Source organism: Amphiprion ocellaris, chromosome 22 (assembly GCF_022539595.1).
Source record: "Amphiprion ocellaris isolate individual 3 ecotype Okinawa chromosome 22, ASM2253959v1, whole genome shotgun sequence".
Lineage (NCBI taxonomy): Eukaryota > Metazoa > Chordata > Actinopteri > Pomacentridae > Amphiprion > Amphiprion ocellaris.
In genome coordinates this window covers 12,753,263-12,779,785 of record NC_072787.1, presented here as the reverse complement: position 1 = coordinate 12,779,785, position 26,523 = coordinate 12,753,263, and the positions used below count along the sequence as shown (strand labels likewise).

Below are 26,523 nucleotides of genomic sequence, written 5' to 3'. Positions count from 1 at the left end.
CATTTTCCAGCATGACCTGTGTTGATTTACCAAGACCAAGAGTCACGTTTGAGTGCTGGCCCACAAGGCTGCCATCATTTTTAGTTTTATTTAAAAAGACTTACATTTTAAACAGTGCTTACATGCTTTTAGAAACAGAAGAATGCTGAATCTCTTGGAATGAACAGAAACTAAAATGATGATTGAACCTTGAAATCATCACAGCAACTCAGTAACACCGTTTATGAACCACTGCGTTCCCTTCACTTTCCCAGAGGCTTCCTCTAGGACTCTGCCTGGAAAGCACGGTAAGAGTTCTTAGCTACTTGTAGAGAGAGAGAAAGTTTCAAAGTTCATCTCTCTTCTGTGATAGCTTTGTGGCGTGCTCTTCCAAGAACTTGCTAAACCCTTCCACCGTTCTGTCTCCACCTTCAAATTTGATGGGGCTCTGCTTGCTGTTGCTCGGGGCAAAGTATATTGTGGGGAAGCCTTCCACTTTGTAGCTCTCGTTCGGTACGTCGTTGGCTGTGGCGTCCATCTTGGCGATCACCAGGTTCTTCTCACCCTTGTACTTTTTGCCCAGAGCTATATAATCAGGCTCCAGTTTCTTACAGTGGCCACACCAGGGAGCGTAAAACTCGATCAGGACATCCTTCTTGGTATCCATGACAATATCGTCAAAGGTCTTTCCAACCACGACCTTCACAGGTCCTTTGTTGTTCTTTGGTACCGGCTGGGACTTGATGATGGGTTTCAGCTTCCCTGTAAATAAGATAAAACAAATTCAGTAAGAAAATTGCAAGATAATTAACAAAAGTTACATTTGTAATTACTGATTTGTATCCAAGATGCCTTCAAACGGTCACATCGTGCAACAAAACTCACCTTTCTTAAAGGCCCTAACAAAATCACTCAGCACCTCGGAATCAAACTCCTCGGGCTCCATGGCAAACTTCTTGCCTCCATCTGCCATAATTCCCACGTTCACTTCCTCTCCACTCTCACTCAGACCCAGGCTCTTCAGCTCCTCTGCGTAATCTTCCTCATCAGCGATGGCAAATGTGTATTCTGGGAAATCTTTGGCCACCTCGAGCACCTTGGATCTCCAGAATTGCGTAGCTAAAAAGACAACAAGACCAGTTGCAGCACAACAAATCCTGCACAGGTGACTATAGTACAATGTACTTGCTGGTGTCAATAGGTGGGTCTTTTCTAACACAGGAACAAAATTATGGCAAAGAATACAAAAAATGAATGAGGAAAAGCTGGTGTACATAAAAAGGGGTTCATGCAACAGTAGATCACAAGATGTTTAACAAAGTGTCAGGTCAGACTTATGAACTTACTTTTCCTGTAGTCAAAGCTGAAGTCAACTCCATAGTACACAACCACCAGGGGTCTCTTGTTGTAGCGTTTATCACCATTGCTTGGTTTTCTGTGTCCCACCAAGGGAATCATGTGTTTTTTGAAAAACTCCTGCACTTCTGACACTGTCGTGGACTCCTGCATGAGGATTTAATGAACATATCTTGAGCTCAAATGTCATTTTTGTCCACCTATGTCAGAAAGTGTTCAGGTTTCGGAAGGCTGAAAACGGCTGTTGCTTAGTGAAGCATGCATATTGCAAATGCATTTTTACACCAATTCTAAAACTGAAAAACTCCTCTGTGATTCTGTACAGTTTAATATGCAGTAAAATCAATTCAAATCCAACCAGTACAAACATTTTTAAGTAATAAATAGCAAAATAGACAATAAAAAACTGCTGAAAATAGGAAATAGAACAGAAAAGAGCACCTTGACTGTGAGTGCGTGCGACGATGGCTCGTACTTTGAGTGGAACTTCTCGGGCTGAGCAATGACAACCTGACCAGGAGTAGCTTTGAGCAGCTTCGACACCTCAGGGCTGAAGGAGTGACGGAAGGTGAAGTCTTCCCTCAGTGCATTACCTACCAGACAAATAGCAGTAAGAATAATACCTACTATCCATCTGAAGAGCAAGAAAGAGTCTGTACTCTCACTACACACAGATATTCTGACAGGAAAATAACAGCTAAATAACTAAGTGTTTAATTTTACAGCACTCTGGAGAAAAAGGTATGACAATCAACTGAATGCTATGTTGTGGAAAATAGTCATAGAATTACACTGGTCATGACACAGTATATCCGTCTTCTGTGATCTTGAATTGCACAACATGCAGTCATCAGAAAAAAAGGAAACTGAAAAAAGGGACTTATTAGAAACTACTTACAGGCCTCAATGTAGATCTCGTAGGCTGCATCCTGTTCGTCAGCGAACACACCGACTATGACAGCATCATCGCCGTCCTTGATGAGCTCCTGCACCTGTTTTACTGCCTGAACCTGCTTGGAGGGAGGCCCTGCCTGCTCACCCATGTACTCAACAATGCCTATGGGAAAAGAGAAAGACGGAGCAGCTGTGATGCAGGATGGACAAAGCTGAAATATGTACACGGGTCTGCATGTGTACAAAGCTCATTATACAATAAAATCAGCAAACACAGACACGGCACAGTTGATGACCTACCATACTTCTCTCTGGGTCCGTTGTAGTCAAACATCTTGCCCTTCCTGAAGATCTTGAGGGTGGGATAGCCAGTGACTTCAAAACGCGAGGCGATCTCATCCTCCACTGTGGCGTCCACCTTGGCCAGAGGGATGGGAGGGGTGCGCTGGCTCAACTCCTTGGCTGCCTTCTCGTACTCCGGAGCCAAACGCTTACAGTGTCCACACCTGGAGGTCAGTTAAAGGAAGATGATGATGAATGTTTTATTGGCGTTCAGAGGTGAGCTCCGCACTACTTTTGATAATTAATCTCCATTTCATTGCCAACCCACCAAGGAGCGTAGAACTCTACCAGGATGATGTCTGCGTTATTAACAGTCTCATCAAAGTTGTCTTTGGTCAGCACCAGCGTCGCCTCAGGAGGAGGCTTCCAATCTGGCTGAGCCACCTCCTTCACCCGCTCTACGATGGCTGCAATACACAGACATACATCATATGAATACGCGATTTATTTTATGTCTGTGTTGAAACGTTGTGAAGACTCTTAAGCTGAACAAAGTATTCCTACCCTTCTCTGTTCTGTCTCCATCATAGTCCACAGGCTGGCCATTTTTTAGGATCTTGATGGTGGGATACCCCGACACTTCGAACTTGCTGGCCACCTGACTGGCTACTGTTGCATCCACTTTGGCCACAGGAATAGGGGGGTCGTTCTCCTTCAGAGTCTGAGCGATTTTTTCATACTCTGGGGCAAACTGTTTGCAATGGCCACACCTAAAATAATAAATAAAAGATACAGATGCATTAAAAAGGTTGTCAGCATGTGGAAAGGTATGGTTGTGCTGAAAATTTTGCATCATAAATGGCTTCGATATTGAACAGAAAAAATAAAAAATTTCCTTTTTTTCCCCCGCCCTCGTCATATCGCAGTTTTAGTGGTCTCACTGTATTGTGGATTTTTAAATTATATTTGGTATCACATATTTTTCTCTATATCACAGGATTTTGCAGTACATAGGAATTTTTATATACATATTTTTAAAATTAATTTGTGGTAAAATAAGCATTTTCTGGCCTAAAAAATGTTAAACAATACAAAAAAATATATAAAAAACTAATGCATTCAGCATCTCTCCTTGTCCATTCTCACTGTACAGTACATTCATCTCACCGTCATCAGTACGACACAGCTAATTCATCATCATTTAAGTTGTAGTATATTCACTGGTGAGTATTTGCATAGAATTTTATATGTTGTTAAAATTATATAGGTTTAAGAGTTTAAGAGCATATGAAATGTTTATAAGAGTGTGGGGAGGGTTTATAAAGCCTGAAAATATATACAAATATTAAAATAAATATGGTTGCTACTTCGCGGATTGTCGCCTGTCGTGGGGGGTCTGGAACGTAACCCCTACAATAGACGAGGGACCACTGTACTTTCAATTTTGACTTGGGCTGCAACATTAATAAGTTTTTCAGTTATCAAATTAACAGCCAAATATCTTGATAATCATTTATTTGGTTCAAGTATTTTTTTAAAGTTAAAAAACTGTAATTTTCTAATTCTAGCTTTGTAAATTTTTAAATATTTTGGTTTCTTTCCTGCTCCTGCTCTGTGACAGTAAACTGCATGTTTTAGGGCTGTGGATAAAACAGGACATTTGCTAAGATCACTCTGAACTTTGGGAAACACTGAGTGACATTTTTGACCATTTTCTGATATTTGATATATCAAACAACTATTTGATTCCTCCAGAATAAAATCAGCAGAATACTTGACATTGAAACTGTTAGTTGCAGCCCTTGAGAGATAAAAGAGAAGACATTCAGTGAAATTAAATCTGCAAGGTGGCTAAAGCAGAGTTCTTTGGATTAGAAAAAGCAAACATACCATGGAGCATAAAACTCAACCAGAACTGTGTCTTTGCCCTCCATGAAGGTGTCAAAGTTGTTGTCGTTGAGAACCAGCACCCCGTTCTCTTCTTTCACTTCTGTGTCATCATCTTCATCCTCCTCGTCCTCACTGTCACTGTCCTCGTCATCAGTCGTCTCCTTGTTTTCTGCAACATCTGACAACAAACAAGAAAAAGGTCCACACTGTTTCTGTAGTAGAGCCAAGATAATAAGTAAGTGCCATCAGGCTGCTTGTTTTACTCCTCAGACTTTTCAAGGCAGGTATTGACATGACATGCAGCAAGAGATGAAAACTTTATGTAGGTTTTGTATCTGAGCTGTGCTGTCACTATGCTGCACACTGGTGCAATAGATATAGGACAGCCTGAAATAATATTCTAAATGTGCATATAGTCATTTTCAACACTCAGGAGCCACTTAAGTGCATTTTTGAGTGTGCGTGGAAGTGCTGTTGACATTAACTGCTGGCTAGCTTGCTAACAGAACTGGCAAAGTATCTACAGTGTCTAAGCTAGCGAGTTTGCATGACAATAACTAACAGGAAACACACACCAGCTAGGCCACTGCTTTCTTAAATAACCAATTCAGTTGCGTTAATCACACAGAGCTGTAAAACAACTCACTCACCGTCTTCACACCTGCTGACAGTCGCAAAATGTACAACGCCGAGCAGCACAATTAGCAGCAGAGCAACCTTCCTCATTGTCCACAGATGATGCGGCGCCGCGTCAACGACGTGCTGCTCCCAAGTAGCCGGCTAATTAACTTTAGCTAACAACGCCGATGAATGTCATCAAAACACGGTCAGCTGCACAGACCCGCCGTCCGGATCAATACTGCTGTGTGGCTGTGCAAACCTTGGCTTCGTGGTTTCATACAAACTAACACTTCTGAAATCACGCACGCCGCCTCCTCCGTCTGCAACTTGTCTGACTTGCCACGTTCTGATTGGCTCCCATCATCCGCCGTCGTCCAATCACAAGTCGCCACTCAATTCCTGAGGCTGAGACGTTGAGCGACGCTATTGGACGATTCGGATTGTTTCCTTCTCAGACCCCGAGCTCTGACTGGTGAGTGGGACAGTGGGGTAAAGAAACTTGCACTTTGTAAGCAAACTTTAATAGTTTACTTAATGATGTCAGCGTGCACATCTTCACCCAATATACACCACCAACATTATCCACCATAATCCGTTATTTGTGGCCTAATCATCACTTAACACTAAGTATTTAGCTCTACAGTAAGCTACATTCTAAACAAATGTGCCAACAAATACGCTATGATTTAATGCCCTCGGGATTAATAAAGTATCTATCTCTCTATCTAGAACAAAATTAATAATTGCAGATTTAATTTCCTTTGTCAGTTGGGAAAAAAATAAGAATTGATTAAAGACCCATCCATCCATTTTCTATACCTGCTTCATATGGTTGACAAAATGCACAAAAACAAACATAAACTGGCATATAGGAGAGCCAGGAAATTCTACTTTTGTAGGGTCACAACTTTGTTTAAAGTAAGTCAGGTTGTTCCCATAATTATTCATACTGCAGGGTCTTAGCCTGTTTGAATTATAACCAAATTACTTAGGGTAATCTTCGTAGTTAATAGTATAGGTCAATAGGGTCTTTGCAATAACATGAAATTAATTTGGTTGAGCTACATAACAGAACTGTCTGATCTCATCCTTATCGTGCATTATAGTGGGGTGAAGTAGTCCATTCATCCATCCATTATCTAGACACTACTTAATCCTCATAAGGGTTGTGGGGAGGCTGGAGGTAAATGACTATTCTAGCTGGAAACAGCTGATTTTTAATGGAATATCTCCATAGGGGTACAGAGGAACATTTCCAGCAACCATCACTCCTGTGTTCTAATGCTACATTGTGTTAGCTAATTGTGTTGAAAGGCTAATTGATGATGAGAAAACCCTTGTGCAATTATGTTAGCACATAAATAAAAGTGTGAGTCTTCATGGAAAACATGAAATTGTCTGGATGAACCTAAACTTTTGGACGGTAGTGTAAATATGCAGCTTTAAAACAATGACTTTAGTTTTTCTGGGTTTAATGAAACACCAGAAACAGATTTTATGATTTTTACACACAACCTATCAAATAAAACAGAAAACAAGACATTGGCTCCAAACAATATTGTGATATTCTATACATTTTTACAGCACAGAAAATCTCCTGGGTAGAGCTCTAGTGGATATCTGGCTCTACTCTCCCATGTTCATCATGAACCAGAACCTCCACCACCACCTCTGTATGGGCGGGCTGAGTTTCACTTAACCAGTCATTTGTTTTACTCTGTTGGTCAGCTTGCCTCTCTAGAACATCTCCTTTCCAAAGTCTTTTAAGTGATGCTGGCTCTGGACAAGACAGACGGCTTTCATCCTTTAATTTATAATTAGATGCCACAACATTGTCCGAGGAGGGATTGTGTCTCATTTTGCTTCTCTGCTGAAGGACCTGCAGGATGTTCAGTTCAGCATGAGAGCTGGTAAAGATTAAAGAGTCACATTAATTAATTTACTATATCTTAATATCTGCTCACACAATATGTATCTTTTGCTAGTTTAATTCCTTTACCTGACCAGATGAGGTGAAGGTGGGGTTTCTCCAAGATTTGACACAGTGTGGCCTCCAATACCAGCAGCATCTTTCATCATCATCATCTGTGACCCTACGGAGTCCTAACAGAAGCATGCAGCATTGGTTTTACATTGCATTGCATATATTTAGTTTGTACTGTATGCAGGTGTCTACGTGTTCGACTTCAGGCTGGGTCACCTGTGGGTCCATGTCGGAGGGTTCAGATATGGGTGAGATGATGGGACTGTCCTCCTCTCTGTAGCGATGGGCTTTGGGGGGCAGAGTGTGGTGCAGGCTGCTGGAGAGAGCGTTGAGTCTGAACAACAGCTCATCCACTGAGCTTTCAAACTCCTCAAGGTAATATATCTGGGAAAAAAAGAACATCTGCATACTTCTGAATTTGTGCAGCTGGAACATTTCTGATAAGATAAGATAAGATAAGATAAAGTTCTTTATTTCTCCCCACTCCAGGGGAAATTTACATTGTTACAGCAGTTTTATTTACAATATATACAAGGGTGGCAAAATTTTTAACAGAAAAAATAAAAATAAAAATAAAGTTTAAAAGTGCAAAGATGTGCAGTGCAAGAATGTCTGTGCAAATTTTATGGTTTGGGGTGGTAATGATATAGTCCAGTTTATGTTAACATCAGCCAGTGATGCTGATGTTGTAAAGTCTTATAGCAGATGGGATGAAGGACCTGCGATAGCGCTCTTTCTTGCAGGGTGGATGCCTCAGTCTGCTGCTGAAGGAGCTGCTTAAAGACCCCACAGTGTCATGCAGTGGGTGAGAGGGATTGTCCATGATGGATGTGAGCTTTGACAACATCCTCCTCTCACCTACCTCCTCTATGGAGTCCAGGGAACAGTCCAGGACAGAACCAGCCCTCCTGACCAGTCTGTTTAGTCTCTTTCTGTCCCTTTCAGTGCTCCCTGCTCCCCAGCAGACCACTGCATAGAAAATAGCAGACGCTACCACAGAGTCATAAAATGTCCTGAGCAGAGTCCTGCACACTCCAAAGGACCTCAGTCTCCTCATTCTGGAGGTACAAAATGAGTTTGCAACAATGACAGCAGTCTCAGTTGTTTCCAGCCAGACAATTTCACAATGATATATACAGAATATGTAATAAAATATTGATAAACACGGACATTCTGCTCTTTTGAAGGATTAAGGAGCTTTTTTTTTTTACCCTCTGCTCCTCACTGTTACTGGTTGATGCCCGTCTATTCCTCCCAGTGAAATCAGAGACTCTCTGTCTAATGTAGCTGGCCAGTTCTGCCATGGTGAAGATGTTCCTCCTGCTTTGACATCTTTTGACAGCTCTGGCCAATGAGGACACCACACCGATCACCTATAAGACATACACATGGCTGTTAGAGGACTACAATGATCGACTTTAAGGACCAGGGTGTAGGATATAGTAGCATCTAGCAGGAGGTCCAAACATGTAGGAAAACCGATGATGAATGCTACTTTAAGCATTGAAACCCTCTTTGAAAGACCTTTTTAGAGCCAGTGTTAGGTTTGTCCACTCTTGGCTACTGTAGAAACATGAACATGCAATCAATTACCATTAAAGAGGGCCAGCTTCCTCTATAGCTATAACTGGTTAATTCTAAGCAAACAAAAACACAATTATTCACAGATTCTAGTGATTATACACAAATAAAAATGCACTTGACCCTGTAAAAGCAATTGTTGAAAAATAAAAAATATATTAATGTATTAATTTAGTAATATATTTGGGTTTACATATACACACACAGAAACACATATATACATATATATATGTATATATAGAAAATTTTTGATATTTTTTGCAACAATTGGTTTTATAGGGTTAAGTCAGTTTTTATTTGTGTGATTGTGTGTATTTATTTATTTATTGCTCTTTTTTTTTTCAATATTCGGGTCTTACAGGGTTAAGAATACTACATTGTACTCCTGCTAACAGACCTCCCTAAATGAACACACACTTTCCTTTAATGTATTCTAAATTAGCCACTTTCTTGTCCTTTCAATCACAGATTTTACAAAGGAAAATAATGCCACTTCCAAAATATATTTGTACCATTGCTGCCCACACCAGAGTGGAGGTCAGACACAGAACTCCATAGTAAAAGAAATCACGCCCGGAGAATAAGAGGTGCCTGTTGTTGACTCCAAGACCTCGATGGCGACAGAGCAGAGACCAAAAGGCGCTGAGAACAGAGCCGAAGGAGCAGGAGTTTTGTACATAGAGCAGATTCCCCACACAGGACAGCGCCACCAGTAGGATCAGACCTGAAATCTAGCAGAGGAGAAGGTCCAGGTTTCTACTCCCTGTTTGTGCAGTTATTTGTAATATCAGCATTGAACTGGAGGATGTAGCACTTAGTATCTCCAAAGTGCACACAATACCTCTTGTTTTTTTCTGCACATTTTCAGTCCCTCGGGACATATTAATGATGCTATTGAAAATCAAACAGTGAGTGTATTGTGCTGCTTGGAGCGAGAACCTTTCCTAACTAGTATTGTTGCTTTGTGATGATTTTACCGCTGGCCATAAGAGGCTGGAGAGTGAGTGGGCAAATAGTGTAGCAGAGACAGCCAAGGTCCTGTTCAGCCTCAGCACAGTCACACACTTCACAGTGAGGAGGAAGACCATAATGCCCTGCAGAGTACGAATACACTGTAGAGACAAAACACATTTTTTATCCCTATTAGTTGTCAAAAACAACATCCCTGATGCCCAATAATGTTATGTTAAATATACTGTTTTAATAAGGCTGTCAGGAAATTACTCCTAATTATATTATTAAAGATACAGAGCTTTTGTTTTGTTTTGTTTTCCAGGGGAAGGTGTTAATTAAGCAGAACAAGCATGTATTCTTCTTTATTTTGCATTGCTTTGTTTTCTCTCACTTGTTCCCAGGTAGCCAGGAGGCCGACATCAACATGCCCTCTGTAGCTGTGTCTCTGCAGCAGCTCCACAACTTCCGTGACAACAATGGAGTGATGGATGTGATAGACATAATACACTATAGTCACCGTCAGCAGACTGACCTGCAAAAGAGGGAATCGGTGAGAAATTGAGGTACGTTTCTGCACCAGTGAAGTATAATCAGTCACATTACAAACTTAACATTGACCTTCACATATTTTTCCAGTGTACTTTTCCCGACAGGTATGTTGGTTTAACAGCTACAGGTTACTTTACCCTTTCGGCAAGGTCATTGTGGTCCTGTTTGCGTTGGTGTGTGTAGCCCAGTTGGTGCAGTTGTGTACATGCACCGTCTGTGTGTTTAAGCTGTGTCTTTTAATTTTGGTGGAAATATGATGTTGGAATAATTGTTTTTACTTCTAGTGGACTTACTTCCACCAAGTTGCAAAGTTTCCTTAAGTATCCCATCACCCCGTGTTGTGATATACTGGACACTTGAAGACAGATTTGTAGTAGAGACAAGACGAAGAAGAAGAGCTGGGAGCAAGGAGGAAAAAAAATATCAACAACCGTAAAATCTAATTAGATGTTGCAAAATATACAGTGTTAATGTACAAGACAATAACCATAAGGGGAAAGATTATAAAGATTGTATTCAACATTAAAAATGTAATTTTGTGCAAAAAAATCTATGTAAAATGCATCTTAAACGAGCATTTCCTATTTCATTGACAGAAGTATTGCACAAAATGGATCAAACTGTCAAAAATGAATACTGTTTAAGGAGGTTATCCCTCACATTGTCATTTGTTTGATTCATATGTGCCATAAACCTTAGTCTCTATGTTGCTTCGTCAGCTTTATGACAGTGTTAAAAACTCAGCTGAGATAAAATCATTCTACCTGGCAGACCATAACAACATAGTCCCAGACAGCAGCAGTGTGATACAATCTGACTGATTGGACTTTGGCAGAAGGCAGCAGGACTCCAGCGGGGCTCTGCTCAGTGAGCAGCGTCACACTGGTGAACAAGTTTGTTGCAGGGCTGTACAAGGTGAACTGAACCTTCAGGGCCACCGTCTGTCCACCCAGCCAGCCACCTGAACGCAGAAGCTTCAGTTTTGATGCAGCGTCAGATCTGTAAAAGAGCAGAACTTGTGGTGATGAATTCAGAGTCGGTCACACAGGAAAGTACTTCAGCTGTGGTATTCTTCATTTGGAAAAACTCGGATAACAATTGTTTTCACCATGTGTGTGAGTGTGTACTTCTCACTTTGTGTGGCCTAAGCCAACTGTGGCATTCGGTCCTGAGCAGCAGCCCAGGGGACCACATAGCCTTGGCAGTGTTACCATGGAAACCTGGGAGATTTGAATGTGTGGTAAGAGGATACTCTGCACCCCGACAAGAATAAGCAACACACACAGCACACAGACAGTCAGAATATAAATACATAGGTTAAATAGAAGGTACATGAATAAACAGTAAACGGTGTGACACAGCAGTAGGTTCAAGAATTCAATTTCAGTACATTTTAAAGGGTTTTATAGGAATAGAAGTTTCAAGAGACAATATTGCCAAAGCATCAACATATATTTAATCAAATATGTGGAAAACACAATATTAGCAATCTGAACCTTGAACGATACCGAAATTTGTCACAGGACTAATGCAGCACAATCAGCAGCAACACTCCAACAATAAATCATGAAGGTTATAATGCTCAGGCTTGATAGAACACTTTTAAAGCGAAATTATTCATCTTTGAAATCTCTCTGGAGGATTTTGGATGGAACTGTCTGTGTTGCCATTGAACTATATGGCATTATAAAAGGTGTTTCTGTCATTTTCTGTCCATCCATGATCTATACACCGCTTAATCCTCATTAGGAGTCTATCCCAGCTGATTTAGGGTGAAGGCAGAGGACACCCTGGACATGTCACTAGTCTGTCACAGGGCTACACATAGAGACAAACAGTCACACTCACATTCACCCTACAGACAATTTAGAATTATCAATTAACCTCAGCATGTTTTTGAACTGTGGGAGGAACCCGGAGAAAACCCATGCATGCACAGGGAGAACACTGCTACTTCCATGCAGAAAGATCCCATGTCCAGGCCGGTTCGCGGGGACCTTCTAGCTGTGAGGCTACAATGCTAACCACCAAGCCACTGTGCAGTCCCTTTCTGTCATTTTGTCCATCCTATTTATATAAATGAAGATCATCTAAAATGATCATGTAGTTCAACACTTCTCTAAAACAAAAAAACTGAGCATTATAAATGTAGAACTTGTTGCAGGACTGCATTACTTTTAACTGAGTGTACCCAATAAATTGGTAACAGAAGCATATATCTGCTTGTGGCCTGTGCTCAGCTTTGTGAAACAGCACTCTCTGCAGGGGGGTTTAGTGCAATGTACAGGGATGTAATGATGTCTTGAGAACCCTGGAACTGATTATTTGCCAATAATTAAGGTAAAATACAAGAAATCATTAAACAAAGATGTGAGACAGCTTATCTAAGTGTAAACTGCTGTTGTTTCACAAAGTATTTAAATAACATATTGATTATTTTATTTGGAAAATCTGTTTTTAAATGTATACAAAGTCAGAATACTTTCCTCTTTAAGAACAGTTTTTGGGTAATTCAAGAAATTTTCCATAACCTTAATATAATGAGTAAGAAAAGGTCAAATAAGTGGTAGAATACTACACCTACAAGCATCTTTTGGAACTTACCTTACTCTGAAATGTGTCGGACACCTCCATTTTCTGCAGGATTGGATCTCCAATCACAATATATGACTGTTGAACAACATAAAAAAAAAAAGCTTGGTTTGGCTTTATGTTGATATATATACAATAAGGCCTTTCCTTAAAACATATTTTCATTGGATGGAAAAGGTTCGTGTGTAGGATGGAGGTAAATTGTTTGTGCAGTTCTTCACAGGATGGGGTCAGAACTGTTTTCTATCAATGTGTTTTACATAAAATTGAGTTTGCTTTAGAGCTTTTGGTCGTACTTTACCTCCGTTTTGGATGATGCACTCTTGTACAGTAAATCAGGCAGACTTGTCTGTGTCCATTTCCACCAGTCCTCATGCGTTTGTATAGACATAAAAGCATTATCATGATTTCTGATGAAGGTAAACATGAGATTTTTCTATGTGTTAGAAGGTGAATGCCATCGATAAAGTCAGATATGACACGTGTCTGCAATAATTACCCCATAAAGTGTCTTCTAACAGCTCTGTTGAGGTGGTAATGGTCACTGAATGAGCTGCTGTAGGTAATACACATCATCAGGAGAAGCATGAAGACACAGAGAGACAAATCCCTGTACGACAAAGAAAACTGTGAGTTCCTTATACAGCTTTAAATTATATACAAACACACACACACACACACACACAACTTCATACCTCAGTGTTTTATACATGAGAGTGTCTCGTCTTTTCTTCCTACGACTTTTCCTCAACTCGGCCGGAGTAGGTGGGCGCACGAGACGCAGGAAGCGAGCTCGCCGACGAGCTCCGAGCAGCTGTCAATCAAAAAATAGTTGAATTTGGATAGAAAAGAACAGAAGAGATGAAACTGTAACAGAGTCTGGGTATCACCTTGTCAAGGTATGAGCATCTTCTCTGGGGGAAAGCAGATGATGTGATTTGCTCTTCTGGTTGATTAGTGTGTCTCCACATTTTTAAAGCCTCAAGACTAGAGAAACTATAAAAGTCGGATCTTTTTCTGTACCAACAGGAGACAGCCACAGCTGCGGTAAGTATCTGGAAAAGAAAAATAATTAACCGGTAATTTTTAATCAAGGATCAGGGCTACACTAGTGTTTATTGGAGATGCATATAGTTGACAAAAGCTATTAAATTACCACAGCTGGCTGGATGAGGAAGATGCAAGACATCAGAGAGAAGAAAAGAGAATGAATCCAAAGCAGAGCCTTGCTGCTGCTGAATCTGACACAAGAACACACATACAGACACAGTTACAGTGTGACATTAACACATGCACAATGTTACAATGGCACAGCATGAATTACATATCAGACACAATTTCGCAATTGTCCATCTACTACCTCATTCCCAGCACTGCAGAAAGCACCAAACAGGAGAGAGACAACAGCAGACACAGTGTCCAGGCCAAACGGTGACACCACTGGGATGTCGGTCTGAATCGTCTCTCTCTCTGTTGACCAGGTCTTGCTGTTTGGATATGACTTCCTTCCTCAAAGCGACAGTCTGATGAACATCTTTCATGAGTGTCTTTCTCCTGTTGAACCTCCTCTTCATCTTCATGTCTTGTACCAGTCAGACAACCTTTGTGGGTTCCGTTAAACCTGTTGCCTTCAGTTAAAAGCTCAAAGTCTTTTCCCAGAGCTGCTCGATCTGCATCAGTCCCTTTAGAAATCAGCAACAGTTTTTGAATAGCTGGCCCCACACTGCTGTCTAATGCTACATCACCAACATCTGGTTGGAAAATGGGTTCTTTATCTGTGTCCTTATTTTCTGGAAACGTAGTGAACACTGACTGGAGGTCTGCGTCCTGTAATGTAAAAAGAAGGACAGGGATGTGAGAACAAAGGCACTGAAAAAGGGAGAAAAATGACTAATGTTTGAAGGTGTAACCTGGTATTTCTTCCTGTAGGTGTCCCACTGCTGACAGCTGCTCCAGGAGAGATGAGACTCAAATTCATTCACTGAAAGAGTATATGAAAGGAAATCAACAAAATACAAAAAGATCACATAAGAAATTTGAATAATGCATGAAGGGAAAGCCTCATTCTGAAGACGTCTTAATGCTCTAACCTTCAAAACAGTCCTTTTCAGCTATTTTGCTCTTTGCATGTTGGACTCCTGACCCTTTCAGCTTGACCTCACGCATTCGAAACAGCAAAGATACCACTGTTGCTCCGGGCAACACAGCAAACACACTTAAAAGTCCCGTTGTTACAGAAACAGCTGACATATCGATAAACAGCAACTGTGAATAAGAAATTAGAAAGCTTTGCAATCTAAGTTTTATAGCTGTCATGCAACAAATATTCAATTTTGAAGGTTTTATGAATTTACCTGGTCTTCCATTTGTGATATGATGACGGTGTTGACACATGCATAACCCAACAGCAGCAGTAGACACATGGTAAGTCTTTGGGTGTGTGTGAAAGAGTTGGGGCAGGGGCAGCTGTACACAGACATCCAGATGTGGAAATCGGTCATGTATTCAGATAACTTGAGACCCAACATCTGCAAGAATATAGATGGAGACTCAGAATCACACTGACACAGAAAAAAATGTTACAATATGTGCTTTTCAGGTATGATTTTTTTATGTTTTACATTGGTGCCGTACCTTAGCAAAGCCTAGTCCTTGAGTGCAAACACATAGCTCCCTCTCCACTCGGCCATCACTTTTATTCACAGCCAACCAGCACTGACCGACAAACAGCCATCTCCTCACACACCCTCTGCTCACCTGAATTCAAAGCAGATAAACAAACCATCTTGTGGATTGAATTGAAATTCCCATCTTTGGGGAAAAAGCCAAACAGATGAGCTTTACCTCAGACACCTCCACTTGTTTGAGGTACCACTCCGGGGAGGGTCCAGAGTTGTCATGCCAGATGTGAACCCCCCACAGAGGGCCCAGGCTGTCTGCTGAGCTGTGGAGTCAAGAAAGTAGGAGTGAGTGAATGAGCAAAGCAAATGTGATTTTGCAGTATTATTGTTATTAGAAAGTCAAAAAATTTTGCTTAGTATGCATTAAATCAATGTAATGATGTAAAAAAAATAATTAATTATCTTATTTTTTTCTTATTGAAGATAAAATTTTGATTTCACCTCACTATAAAGGTGTCCTGAGAGTTCCTCCTGAACAGAGTGCATCTTGGGACTTGTAGTTCTCTCGTCTGCGAGGTCCCGTTTTCACCATACAGCACTATGTAAACCTGAAATGAAACAGTTTCCAAAATACACATTAGTGCTGGTTTATAGCTTAGTCCAAATAAGTCTGGGACACTCTCAGAAAAAAAGTCAGATTTGACTTTACTTTAAATTGTTTCTAAAAAATTCTAATTTCTTCTTGTTCATCTTAAAGGCAGCTCAGAGTTCAAGGATCTTTGGTGTTATTTTTACATTTGTTATCAAAGACACCTGTTCGGTTCTCATAAAGCCATTTCGTCGTGTGTGTATAAAGAGGGGAAGTGAGGGAGATGTGTGCTCTCTCATCGGGTGATATTTCACGATGAGGGGTGTTGCAGTTTTTCTGGCATTGCTGCTCTGTCTGTACTGGACGTGGGCTCAAGGTGAGAAAGCAGGAGGAAACAGGAAGGAAGATGTTCCGTTTGAGATAGAAGGTGTCAAAGCAGCTCAAGACCACAGCAGCAGACACGCCAACGTCACCCCTGACATCTGGGCTGAGCTGAAGGAGCTGAGAGACATGGCCATCGAACAGAAGGTGGAGCTGAGATACAGCCAGAGCGATATAGCAGCGCTGAAGCAAGAGAATACAGGTGATTGACATGATAGCACACTGACTGGTGTGGTTTAATTGATCTAACCACATCTCAGCTGGAACAACAGTCAGCCATACAGGGCAGACTGACAGTAGATAGAAGTGAGAGAGCAGATGAATACAGTACATATTCACTGTCTTGTCAATCTTAACAGTGAAAAACCTAAATATATATATTTTTTCAAAGAAATTTTTTATGTTATCCTTGCAGTAGCTATACTTTATTCAACTATTTAGAGTTTTGTTGTTTGATCAGAGAGCCCTCATTTACATTCTCAGCATTAATCTTCTTTTTAACAGTGACTTCAAATGTGTTCACAGTTTTGAAGGCCAGACTGAGCACGAGTGAAAAGCAGGTGGAGGAACTGAAGAGGGAGAGCACAGGTAAGCCATGAATAGCATAAAAAAAAAAGGCAAAGAGCATCATAGCAGGAAGAGCATTTTCACAGCAGCTTAATCTGTGGGTCATTATTACGGTGGGTTAACATTAAACATGCCACAGATTTTGAGGCCAGACTGAACGCCAGCAAAAATGAGGCGGAGGAGCTGAAGATGGCAAATGCTGGTAAGCTCAAGAAATCGTTGAATGAATTTACTGACATTATATTTGATCATTTTATAGAAATACCCAGTTGCCAGTTTACTAGACACACATAGCATACGTTATAAGTTCCATGTTGCTTTCAGCTGAATTAAATAAATACGGACAACAACAATTGGGTCTATATCTATTTCACCAAAGCTATTTTTTGCGTGCTAAAGAAGCTCCTGTGAGATAAATTATTATTAGTTTACTAATTTTGTTGTGTTTTACAGATACTGTATTCGGGTAAAGACATGAAAATAGAAGCCACAGTAACAATGATAAATGTGTTCACAGCATTGGAAGCCAGAATGACCTCCACTGACAATGAGGTGCTGGAGCTGAAAACACAGAATGCAGGTGAGATAATTAACTCATTATTGAAAATTTAAAATATGTTGGTAGCAGTGAGAATTATAGCAGCAATTTGAGGAACTTCTATGCAGAGTGACTTGAACATCTATGAATGCTGTGATTATTGTAAATTAAAAAGTGGTGATACTTTGTGGCTCTTACTGAGATTCAAAGCCTTCACAGCACAATGTGTATACAAAGAATATTTTGCAAAATAAATAAGTTTCTATATGCGCATCTTCCCACAGAACGTCCAAAGGTGGCTTTCTCACTTGGTCTTACAGATGCAGGAGGAGTTGGACCCTTCAACACAGACATCACGCTAAAGTTTAGCAAAGTCTTCTACAACTTTGGTGAAGCCTACAACCCAGTTTCAGGTGCTTTCCTATTTTATCCACGCACACTTATCAAAACTCTGACATTTGCATTAAAAAATAAAATGAAAACAGCTCCCCCCTACCGGAACTCTCTCATTCAGGTCTACACTCCCTCCAGTTCACGACGCATGGCCAACAAAAAGTGCCTGATACAACCACCACAACATAGTGGGTCGATAGCTAGACTCTTCTCCTCTGTGGTTCACCGGAGGTGGAACAAGTTACCAAACTCTGTACGATCTGCAGAGTCCCTCTCAGTCTTTAAGAAAAGACTAAAAACCCAGCTCTTCACTGAATACCTTCACACATGACAGACTGAAAAAAACAAAAACAAAAATCAACCCTATTTCGTCCGCACTGTCTGTAGGCACCACAGTCTTATTATTCCACTTGAACTTGATTCATGACACTTATCTAGATTGATTTTTCATGACTAGATCCTTGCTTGTGTTGCATCTACTCTTAGATGCACGATGCTTTGGTCTGCTAAATGAAATTGTAGAATTGTAGAAAAAAATAATTGTTTTGACCCCTTTTTGACTGTTTGTCTCCCTTGACACAGGTTGCTTCACCGCCCCAGTCAGAGGAGCCTACTACTTCAGATTTACGATGTGGGAGTACCGCACTTCATATTCGATGACTGTTAGTTTGTTTCACAATGACAAGAGGGTGATGTGGAATTTTGACAGAAATGATGAGTTCTATGTGAACATGTCTAATGCTTTAATACTTCAGCTGGAAAAGGGGGACTTGGTCTACATGACTCTCCACTCAGGCTACAGTTTGTATGATACTGCAAATAATCTGGTCACTTTTAGTGGATTTCTGCTGTTCCCTCTGTGAGGATGCATGGAAGAAACAGTCAATTAGGTCAGTTAATCAAACAGAATATACGCACGCTTTTGTCTAGGTTGATGAATGAGACATAGGCTAAGAATTTTTGAATGGTGTTAACAAATTCAATCCATGTTCTGTTTGATTATCAATAAAGCATTTGAAGTCCTGAACCTTCATGTGAATTTCTGCTCGCCTCATGACTGGCAGCCTGTCCAAGCTACACTCGTTCTCTTCCCCCTCAGAGAGCTTTCCACTGAGCCAGAAAAGCAGGTGGACAGAGAAAAGACTCGGAAATTATTAAATAGCATTCAACAGTGAAAAAAAAATCATTAAAACCATGTTTCTGTTAAAGTAAGATTAGAGTATTAATGCGCACAGGTAAAGATGAACATCTGGAAACCTTACCTTTGCACTCATATGGGCTGCAGACCAGAGACCAGTGTGGACGGTGACAGCGTAGAGATGAGGATCCGATGGAGGATTGTCAGAAAGGTGGTGGATTCTTCGGTTCTCCTCAGAAACGACATCAGCTCTCTTACACGCCACCAACCCCGGGATGTACAGGCACAAACACAACATCAGCACAACCAGCACTGTCAGATCACTGGATGCACTGAGGTTTTAGAGAGGCAGAGAGGGGACACACGAAGAAGAAAATAAGCCTCAAAATGCAAACTATTAATCTGTGGACAATGTAAATTCATGGTCCAAATTCCTCCTGCAGATAAAGCAAAGGAGAGACTTTATTCACTCTCTTTTAAATACAACATCAAGCATTCAGGAGTAGATGGTCACCTCAGGAATGGGTCCAGATCAGCTGTTTCATGGCTGCTCTGGATCTGTTGCTGCATCACAGTCAGCGGCCTCAACTGGTGGCAGCTGGAATCAAACAAGAAGCAGGAAGTGATTCATTTCTGTAAATCACCACTCTATCCAGTTCTTTCTTGCAGTGTGTGACTCTTCATTCATTCCTAACCTGCACTTGACTGCGAGGCTTGTGTCCGCTTGCTGTGTCTTGCAGCCGTGGTGTGTCCAGGCCCCCTGCTGGCTGTCCCAGGACAAACACAGGCTGCTGTCCACCGTGAGACTGTAGCTTATCTGTTCGCTCAGGTGCTTGCTTCTGGGTGCTTTCCCAAAATCAGCGTTGAGCAGAGCAAAGTGACCGACCCCTGCAGCTAGAAGGTTTTATGGTTTTGTCAAAGTAGTTTCTTTTCACAGTTACCAAAAGCACAGTTGAAATGTGAAAGCAAGTATAGCCACATAGACTAAGAAGTGTCCAGATGAAAGACATCCACTGACTGAATTTCTATGTGACTATTTACGTGACTATTAAAGTTATTACCTACCATTGAGGTAGGATGGTGGTAGAGTGATATGTGTTGTGTTGCTTTTCCAGCGGTGAACCCTCTGCAGGTGATGCATGCTGGGAGTTGGCTTCTCGAACATCCTGACACAACAAATGGTTTAGCTTTCGGCCATATTCCTTACATTAAAATGACTATGCAGCACCAACTATCAGCTGCTTGTAGCTATAAAATGATTAGACATGTCACTGTAAGTCTACCTGAAGAGCAGCATGATGGGAAAGGCCTTGGTGGATGGTGGTCTGAACTCCACAGTCAGCTGGATGGCCTGCTGCAAGTGCTCCTGGGTAATGTTGAAGCTGTGGTAGTTGACCTGGCTGCGCAGGAGGATGTACTCACTGACAGAGCTCCTCTAAAGCAAACAAACAAACAAACAAAACTTTCTTTCGTTGACAATAAAACTCCCTTAGACACCTTTAATTTTCCATTTCAAACGTAAAAGCAGCAACATACGTTTCTTTGTCGATGATGCAGCTCAGTGATGATCGGCTGAATGAGGGAGCGAACAGGGATCTTCCTCCTGGTGTTGCACTTGTATAGACTCAGGTCAACCAGTGGTCCACTCAACTAGAAATCAGAATAGTAACTAAGAGTGACGTCTTGCCTTTAAGTTATTGAATGCCCACATGTTGTGCTGTTCTCACCTGTGCAGGATAGCTGGCCCAGGTGAAAGGGCTGCGGGAAAGTTCAGTCAGCACTACGATGACACATGGTCGATGCTGAAACCGGTCAGTGACTCCACCGTGATGATTAAACAGAATCTGGATCAGAGAATCAGGCATGTGGAAAGTGGTTGAGCCGCTGCTGATGACTGTGGAGGTTTGGTTCTGGGATGCAGCGTACAAAGTCATGAGACCAGTGCTCACACTGAGCTCCTTGGTCTCATGGAACTGAATGGACTTCTGAAAGAAAGAGAATGGATATCAGTAGACATGCATAAAAAAGGTGAGTGAGGGGCGGTATTTTTACATGCACAAAAATGCTTTCTCTCACCAGCATCAGGTCTGAAGCAGTCTGCAGAGTATCAGTCACAAGTTGCACCACTGGCTTTGTTGGAGTTGATGTTCGCTGTCTGGTGTGAGGACCAGCGGAAGAGTCGTGTAAACAGGAATTAGGAGCATCTTTTCTACCAGTATGTGATTCCAATGCTTGTGTAATGTCAACATTGTTGGGTGTTTCAGGTGTGAAGCTGCAGTTAATGACTGCCTGAAGACTGTATGAAAGCAGGCTGATGAGAGAGCTGAGCATCTTCTGGTTGGTATAATCTGGAGGACTGGACTCAGAAAACTGCTCTGAGACACTCTGAACCTGAGCTGTTACTCGTCTGGCACTCATTAATGTCACCTAAAGGGATGAAAGCAAGTATGAGAAACAGTTGTCATCTTTTTGCAAGCATCTTTCAGCCTATTTTTGTCCATGAAAACATCCACAAAAGAGTACAACCATCCAACTACCTGACAAGTAACTTGAAGAAGGTCTTCGAGGATGTAGATGTTGTCTGTTATTGAAACCTATTAGAAAATCGCATGTTATAATATCCTGCAAAAGAATGTTAATCTGTTAATGTTGAAGCACTGTGTAGGTTTGTGTGTACCTGTTCAAGCTCACAAACTGTGCAAATTAGCACGTTGCGCAGGTAACTCTGTACTTGTGTGTTGGCCTCAGCGTCCAGGCTGAGTCTGTTCAGGATGATGGAGAGGAGACTGACGTAATTACGGATCTCTGCGGTGTTTCCGAGCTGCACCAGAGACGACAGGTTCCTCAAACCTGACTCTGAACTGGAGAGAGCGAGAAACTGATGACACCACCTGCTATGTACATGTATGAAAGTTTACAGATTTATATTGTTGTTGGCTTGCTCAGACTAATGCTTCATTCAACCATATGAAAAAATATGGACATCGCATGCTATTTGACAAGAATTTTGAGTGTTCTTGAATTTTCTGCTTTGACGTGTACCTTAAGTAGTCTTGATGCAGAATTCAGAAATGAATCAATGACAGCAAGGTGCCAAGTCTTTTATATTTACATAGATTATAGAAATTTCATTTTTATGTGCCATTTGTTTCAGTATATCACTTTAAATAATAAGTTTCAAAGTAGATCGGATGTTTTCTTGCCTAAATGTGTCAAAAAGTCAACAGTTTCCATTGGATGTACTTATTTGTTCACATAACTGTAGTTTGACAATCGCTTGACGTGTGAATCCTGTCTTAAATACATATATTGTAAAAATAATCTATAACTTTCCTGAATTTTTCCTTTTTAGATTGCAGATGTTTTCTCTATTTTTGAAATGCACAAAAATATCAGTAACAATTCAAAAACAGATTACTAGTGTAAAATATCATGTAATTGCGAATAACCACAAAATTCAGATTGTTTTACAAATATTTCTAAGAGATACACTGAATCAAAATTGACATGAAAAAAGTTAGCTTTGTAATTTTACATAGAATTGTTTGTTAAATGAGAGATATCATGTACAATTAGTAACAAGTTAATTCATATTCACAGCAAAACTGTTGAATGACTGTGTTTTCATTAGGCTATAATATCTAAAAACATTAGTAATCTGTCAAAAATAAACATGATCTCACATAAACTTATTCTACATTTATTCTAAATTTATTCTGTATTATAATTATGGAAATTACAATATTTCTATGAGGCTGTCATTTTATGTAATAAAACTGTATTTTTTGCTGCTATAGTTTGCTTGTTTGTTTGTTTTCTTCTTTTCACTTCATTACTACTTTTTAAATTTTTTTTTTTTACTTACAGCTCCAGATCAGGATCATGACCTGAAGAGGAAGATGAGGTGCGTCTGAGGAAGCTCGGTTGGACTTGGACGGTGACAGGACAGGGTTTGGTGGCAGACCCTGATGTGCCGCTTCTGATCTCAGTAAAAATTGTGACTATTGAACAATAATAAAGAGTTTCACTAAATTAATGGAAAAAGTAAACCTCTGCAATAAAACGTCTGAATAATAGTCATAAATCTGCATCAGTGTGCATGATCTTCTGTATGTATTTGTCTCTTTACCTTTATAGTCATCACTGGGGTCGCCTGATGGAAGGCTGAAGTAGTGCTGGAAGTCTCTCCCCTGGTACAGCGTCCTGCGGGGTCGGCCTCCCATACTGAAGCTGTACTCATACAGTAAATCCTACAGAGGACACACAAACACACACACTTTAGTAAAGTGTTGACAAGCTGGATGGAATTTGCTGTCGTGTCTGCTGCTCTGTAGACCAGAAATAAAGATGGAGGATGAGAAATAAATGCAGTATTTAGTAATTGTGAAAGATAAAAGAATAAACCCTACTACATCTTAACTACATCTTACTTCATCTCTAAGCATCCACAACACTGAACTGAATGACAATGTGACTGCCTTGTAATTAAAAAATAACTGTAAGGAGTGAAATAAGCAATGAGTGTGTTAGATATATACAATGGGGTTATTGTTACCTCTCTCCCTGATGTGCAGAAGATGCTGAAGTGTGTGTGTATTTCTATTCCTTTAGCTGGCTGCACCTGACACGTCATGCCCTTTGGAACAGGGTTGGTTTGTAGGAACAGCTGAGTCCGGCCCAGAATGCTGTTTGGAGATTCTGAAATCATCACAAACAACAAAAAATAAAGAGCATTGTTAACACAAAGATCCACTCCACAAATAATATATTTACTTGAGGGACATATGGTTATATCAGGACAGTGCTGTGTTAACATGTCAGCACTACAATGGACTAAAATCTTGAACCAAAACTTTGAAGATGATTATGTTTTATTTAGAAATATCTAATTTCGTTAAATGCATGCAAGTGGTAAAACAAAAATAACCCAGTTAATTGTAAAAGATGTTTACACTATCAGTCACACCTTCTCATTCAATGCTTTTTATTTCTTTGTATAATTGTCTACATTGTAGATTAATACCGAAGATTAACACTTTTTTGTTTACAACATAATTCCATATATATTCTTTTATTGTTTTGATGTCTTCAGTATTAATCTACAATATTTAAAATAATGAAATAAAAACCATTGAATGAGAAGGTCTGTCCAAATTTTTGACTAGTAGTGTACATATAAATTTCATTGAGCGTTACACTATTTATCATCATTTTCTGTGTGACGTGTGAAAATTAACCAAATCTAAGTTTAGAATCATCATATTTCATCAAAATTATTTTATTGTGTATGTCCCATTTACAAATTTGCTAAAAAATAAAGCTTTTATTCTAACCAAATGATGGAAAAAATAACTAAAATTCTGTGCTCCTTGGTGCAACAATAACAGTAACAGATTCATCTGTGGCAACAGTCATGTGGCAATAATTCAAGGACTTTTGGATGAACTGCAACAGCAGATAAGGGACAAGTATAAAAACAAATTAACACTGGAAGTAATAAAATATCTATCGCATGTGGAACCTCAGTTATTTTTCAGAGTTGCTAACACCTGAGGACAGTAATGTGGGGTATTGTGATTCCAGTTTTTTTCATTTCTTGCTAAATGAGTAATAATTTTTTAAAAATCAGCTTTTCTTTATATGCTGTTATAGCTATATTATGCTGTGCAAAAGAGAATTTTGAATCTAGCCTTAGTTGTGCTGTTTCCACAAAAATACTGGACTTTATGTCACAGTGAAAAATTAAAACACAGTGAGTACAAATGTAACTGGAGGAAATGACACTTCTGCAAGTGTTGCATTTTAAAAAGTGGCAGTTCCTGCGTCAAAACTTACTGGCAGCGACCTCCAACATGTACCTGCTCCCCGGCTTCAGACTGAAGGGTCTGAAAATGAGCGAAGAGGAGGAGTTTCCTGGAAACATACAAAGAGAGCGAATAATGACTAATTGCTGAGTCACAGAGAGAGAAAATGTCTGTTGGTGGTATTTCCGAATATTGTACCCGTGTAAGCGTAGGACTGGAAGAGGCCTCTGTCCACTGGGTGTCGAGGTAAGTCGAGCAAACTCGGTTTCTGAACCACCAGAGATGGTTTGGGATCCACCAGATTGCTGCCCTCGTCTTGGTGTGTTGCTGGATCAAACGCTGAGTCGTCTCCTGGACTGAAGGTCTCACCATCTACATCTGTGGATAGACATGAGTAAACAACCATCCCATGGAAACAATAAATACAGGAATAGATATGTTGTGTACCTGTGGGTCTTCCTGCTGACATCCCAGGGTCTCCTTCCTCTGCACTGGGGAACGGAACATCATAATCTGGATCTGTAACAGAATTAGATTTAACACAGAAGAAGGGTGCAATAATAGCCCAAATATTTCATATACATCATGGATATTTTAACCTATATATCATGTGATGTATCATATTTGCACTTATTCTTCCAATTTGGTGTTAGATTTGTTCAGACAGAGAGAGACTGTGAGGAGATGGTAACCCTGTATATTTAAAATACAAAAATTAACAGGCTGAATCATTACATAACACAAAAATCAAACAAAAGGAAAAATGAATAAATGACACAGAAAACATAATGAGGAAAAAACACTCCAAATACATAAAAAGAACAAAGAATAAAAAAATGTTTTGCATATAAAAGTAGGTTTTAAAAAGCAGACATGGTGAGGCAGCTAATTTCATCATCCAGTTTCCAATTTTTTCCTGCTTAATTGAGCTGTTTGTGACAACCTTTCACTGTAAACTATCTCAGCTCATTTTAGTTTTACTGTCCTCAGCTTTACTGTTGTCATTGCTCTCATTATCACATACAAAAGCAAACTGTTGCAGCAGATTTGTGGCAAACTTGTGAGTGATTTGTAGCAAAGAAATTAGTGTGCAAATAAATATTTGGCCATTAATGGCAAATTTCCACCAACATTGTGGCAATAATGAGAAGTGAGTTTATCTGCGGTTTTTCCGCCACAGTTTGCCAGCAGTGATCTGATAACAAGATTACTATGAATAGTAAACATCTTTAATGTTTGCCAGAGATAAAGCTGATAAAGTTATAGCTCAAGTTGGGAATGTGGCTGCAAATTTGCATCAAGGTCAGATTTTTAAACGGAATTTTGATTAGTGGAAAACTTAGGACAGGATGCAGCCGGCTTTTTTCAATGTCTTAGAGTTTGCAGCAAGTTCATATTTTGCGTTGTTTTTCAAAACATATCTCAGTTTGCCACAAATCGAATTTGCATTTAAATTTAAGACATTTAATTTAAGATAAAAAATGTAGCGCACTTGGCAAAAGGCTAATTACAGCTGTCTATCAGGAAAATAAAGTACTACACTATGCTTAGGAATTAGTAGAAACCAGCTAAAAGCACACTGAATATCTGAATTACACTATGAAATAAAACAAACATGTATAACAAATGTGGTGTAACCATCTCATAAATATACAGCAATTTTGCACAATTAAAAAACATTTTTTAGCATTTACTTTACATGAGACAAGGTATATTTTTTAAATGTTTAATATTAACAATAATTAAGAAACAATATTGAATGTTTGGAAGATATTTACACATTTATATTTACACAAAATAATGAAATTAC

The 26,523-nt window shown here is 40.0% G+C and overlaps 3 protein-coding genes across 3 annotated transcripts; 1 reads left to right on the top strand and 2 right to left on the bottom strand.

The window, feature by feature from the left end:
- Positions 1-42: 42 nt before the first annotated feature.
- Positions 43-5,349, bottom strand: pdia4 (protein disulfide isomerase family A, member 4). Its single transcript, XM_023272086.3, has 10 exons — positions 5,052-5,349; positions 4,402-4,579; positions 3,076-3,281; positions 2,840-2,978; positions 2,530-2,735; positions 2,234-2,392; positions 1,777-1,928; positions 1,326-1,482; positions 865-1,098; positions 43-741 (listed from the first exon to the last, which is right to left on the bottom strand). The coding sequence occupies exons 1-10, from the start codon at positions 5,125-5,127 to the stop codon at positions 326-328; spliced, it is 1,923 nt and encodes a 640-aa protein (XP_023127854.2). The 5' UTR covers positions 5,128-5,349; the 3' UTR covers positions 43-325.
- A 347-nt stretch (positions 5,350-5,696) lies between these two features.
- Positions 5,697-26,343, bottom strand: LOC111569752 (polycystic kidney disease 1 like 1). The gene is made up of 39 exons (XM_055007106.1): positions 25,161-26,343; positions 24,912-25,091; positions 24,745-24,822; positions 23,465-23,607; positions 23,039-23,159; positions 22,775-22,910; positions 21,587-21,770; positions 21,447-21,503; positions 20,986-21,336; positions 20,637-20,894; positions 20,446-20,559; positions 20,193-20,344; positions 19,975-20,075; positions 19,605-19,803; positions 19,424-19,507; positions 19,034-19,241; positions 15,805-15,911; positions 15,527-15,626; positions 15,317-15,439; positions 15,037-15,210; positions 14,773-14,947; positions 14,593-14,663; positions 14,043-14,509; positions 13,839-13,923; positions 13,573-13,737; positions 13,378-13,496; positions 13,182-13,292; positions 12,984-13,092; positions 12,695-12,760; positions 11,225-11,310; positions 10,855-11,089; positions 10,384-10,488; positions 9,933-10,073; positions 9,565-9,699; positions 9,100-9,318; positions 8,218-8,379; positions 7,223-7,390; positions 7,022-7,125; positions 5,697-6,929 (listed from the first exon to the last, which is right to left on the bottom strand). The coding sequence occupies exons 1-39, from the start codon at positions 25,180-25,182 to the stop codon at positions 6,632-6,634; spliced, it is 5,913 nt and encodes a 1,970-aa protein (XP_054863081.1). The 5' UTR covers positions 25,183-26,343; the 3' UTR covers positions 5,697-6,631.
- Positions 16,170-18,798, top strand: LOC118470415 (heavy metal-binding protein HIP-like). The gene is made up of 6 exons (XM_035948971.2): positions 16,170-16,475; positions 16,799-16,861; positions 16,980-17,042; positions 17,358-17,420; positions 17,663-17,791; positions 18,354-18,798. The coding sequence occupies exons 1-6, from the start codon at positions 16,208-16,210 to the stop codon at positions 18,632-18,634; spliced, it is 867 nt and encodes a 288-aa protein (XP_035804864.2). The 5' UTR covers positions 16,170-16,207; the 3' UTR covers positions 18,635-18,798.
- Positions 26,344-26,523: the final 180 nt, after the last annotated feature.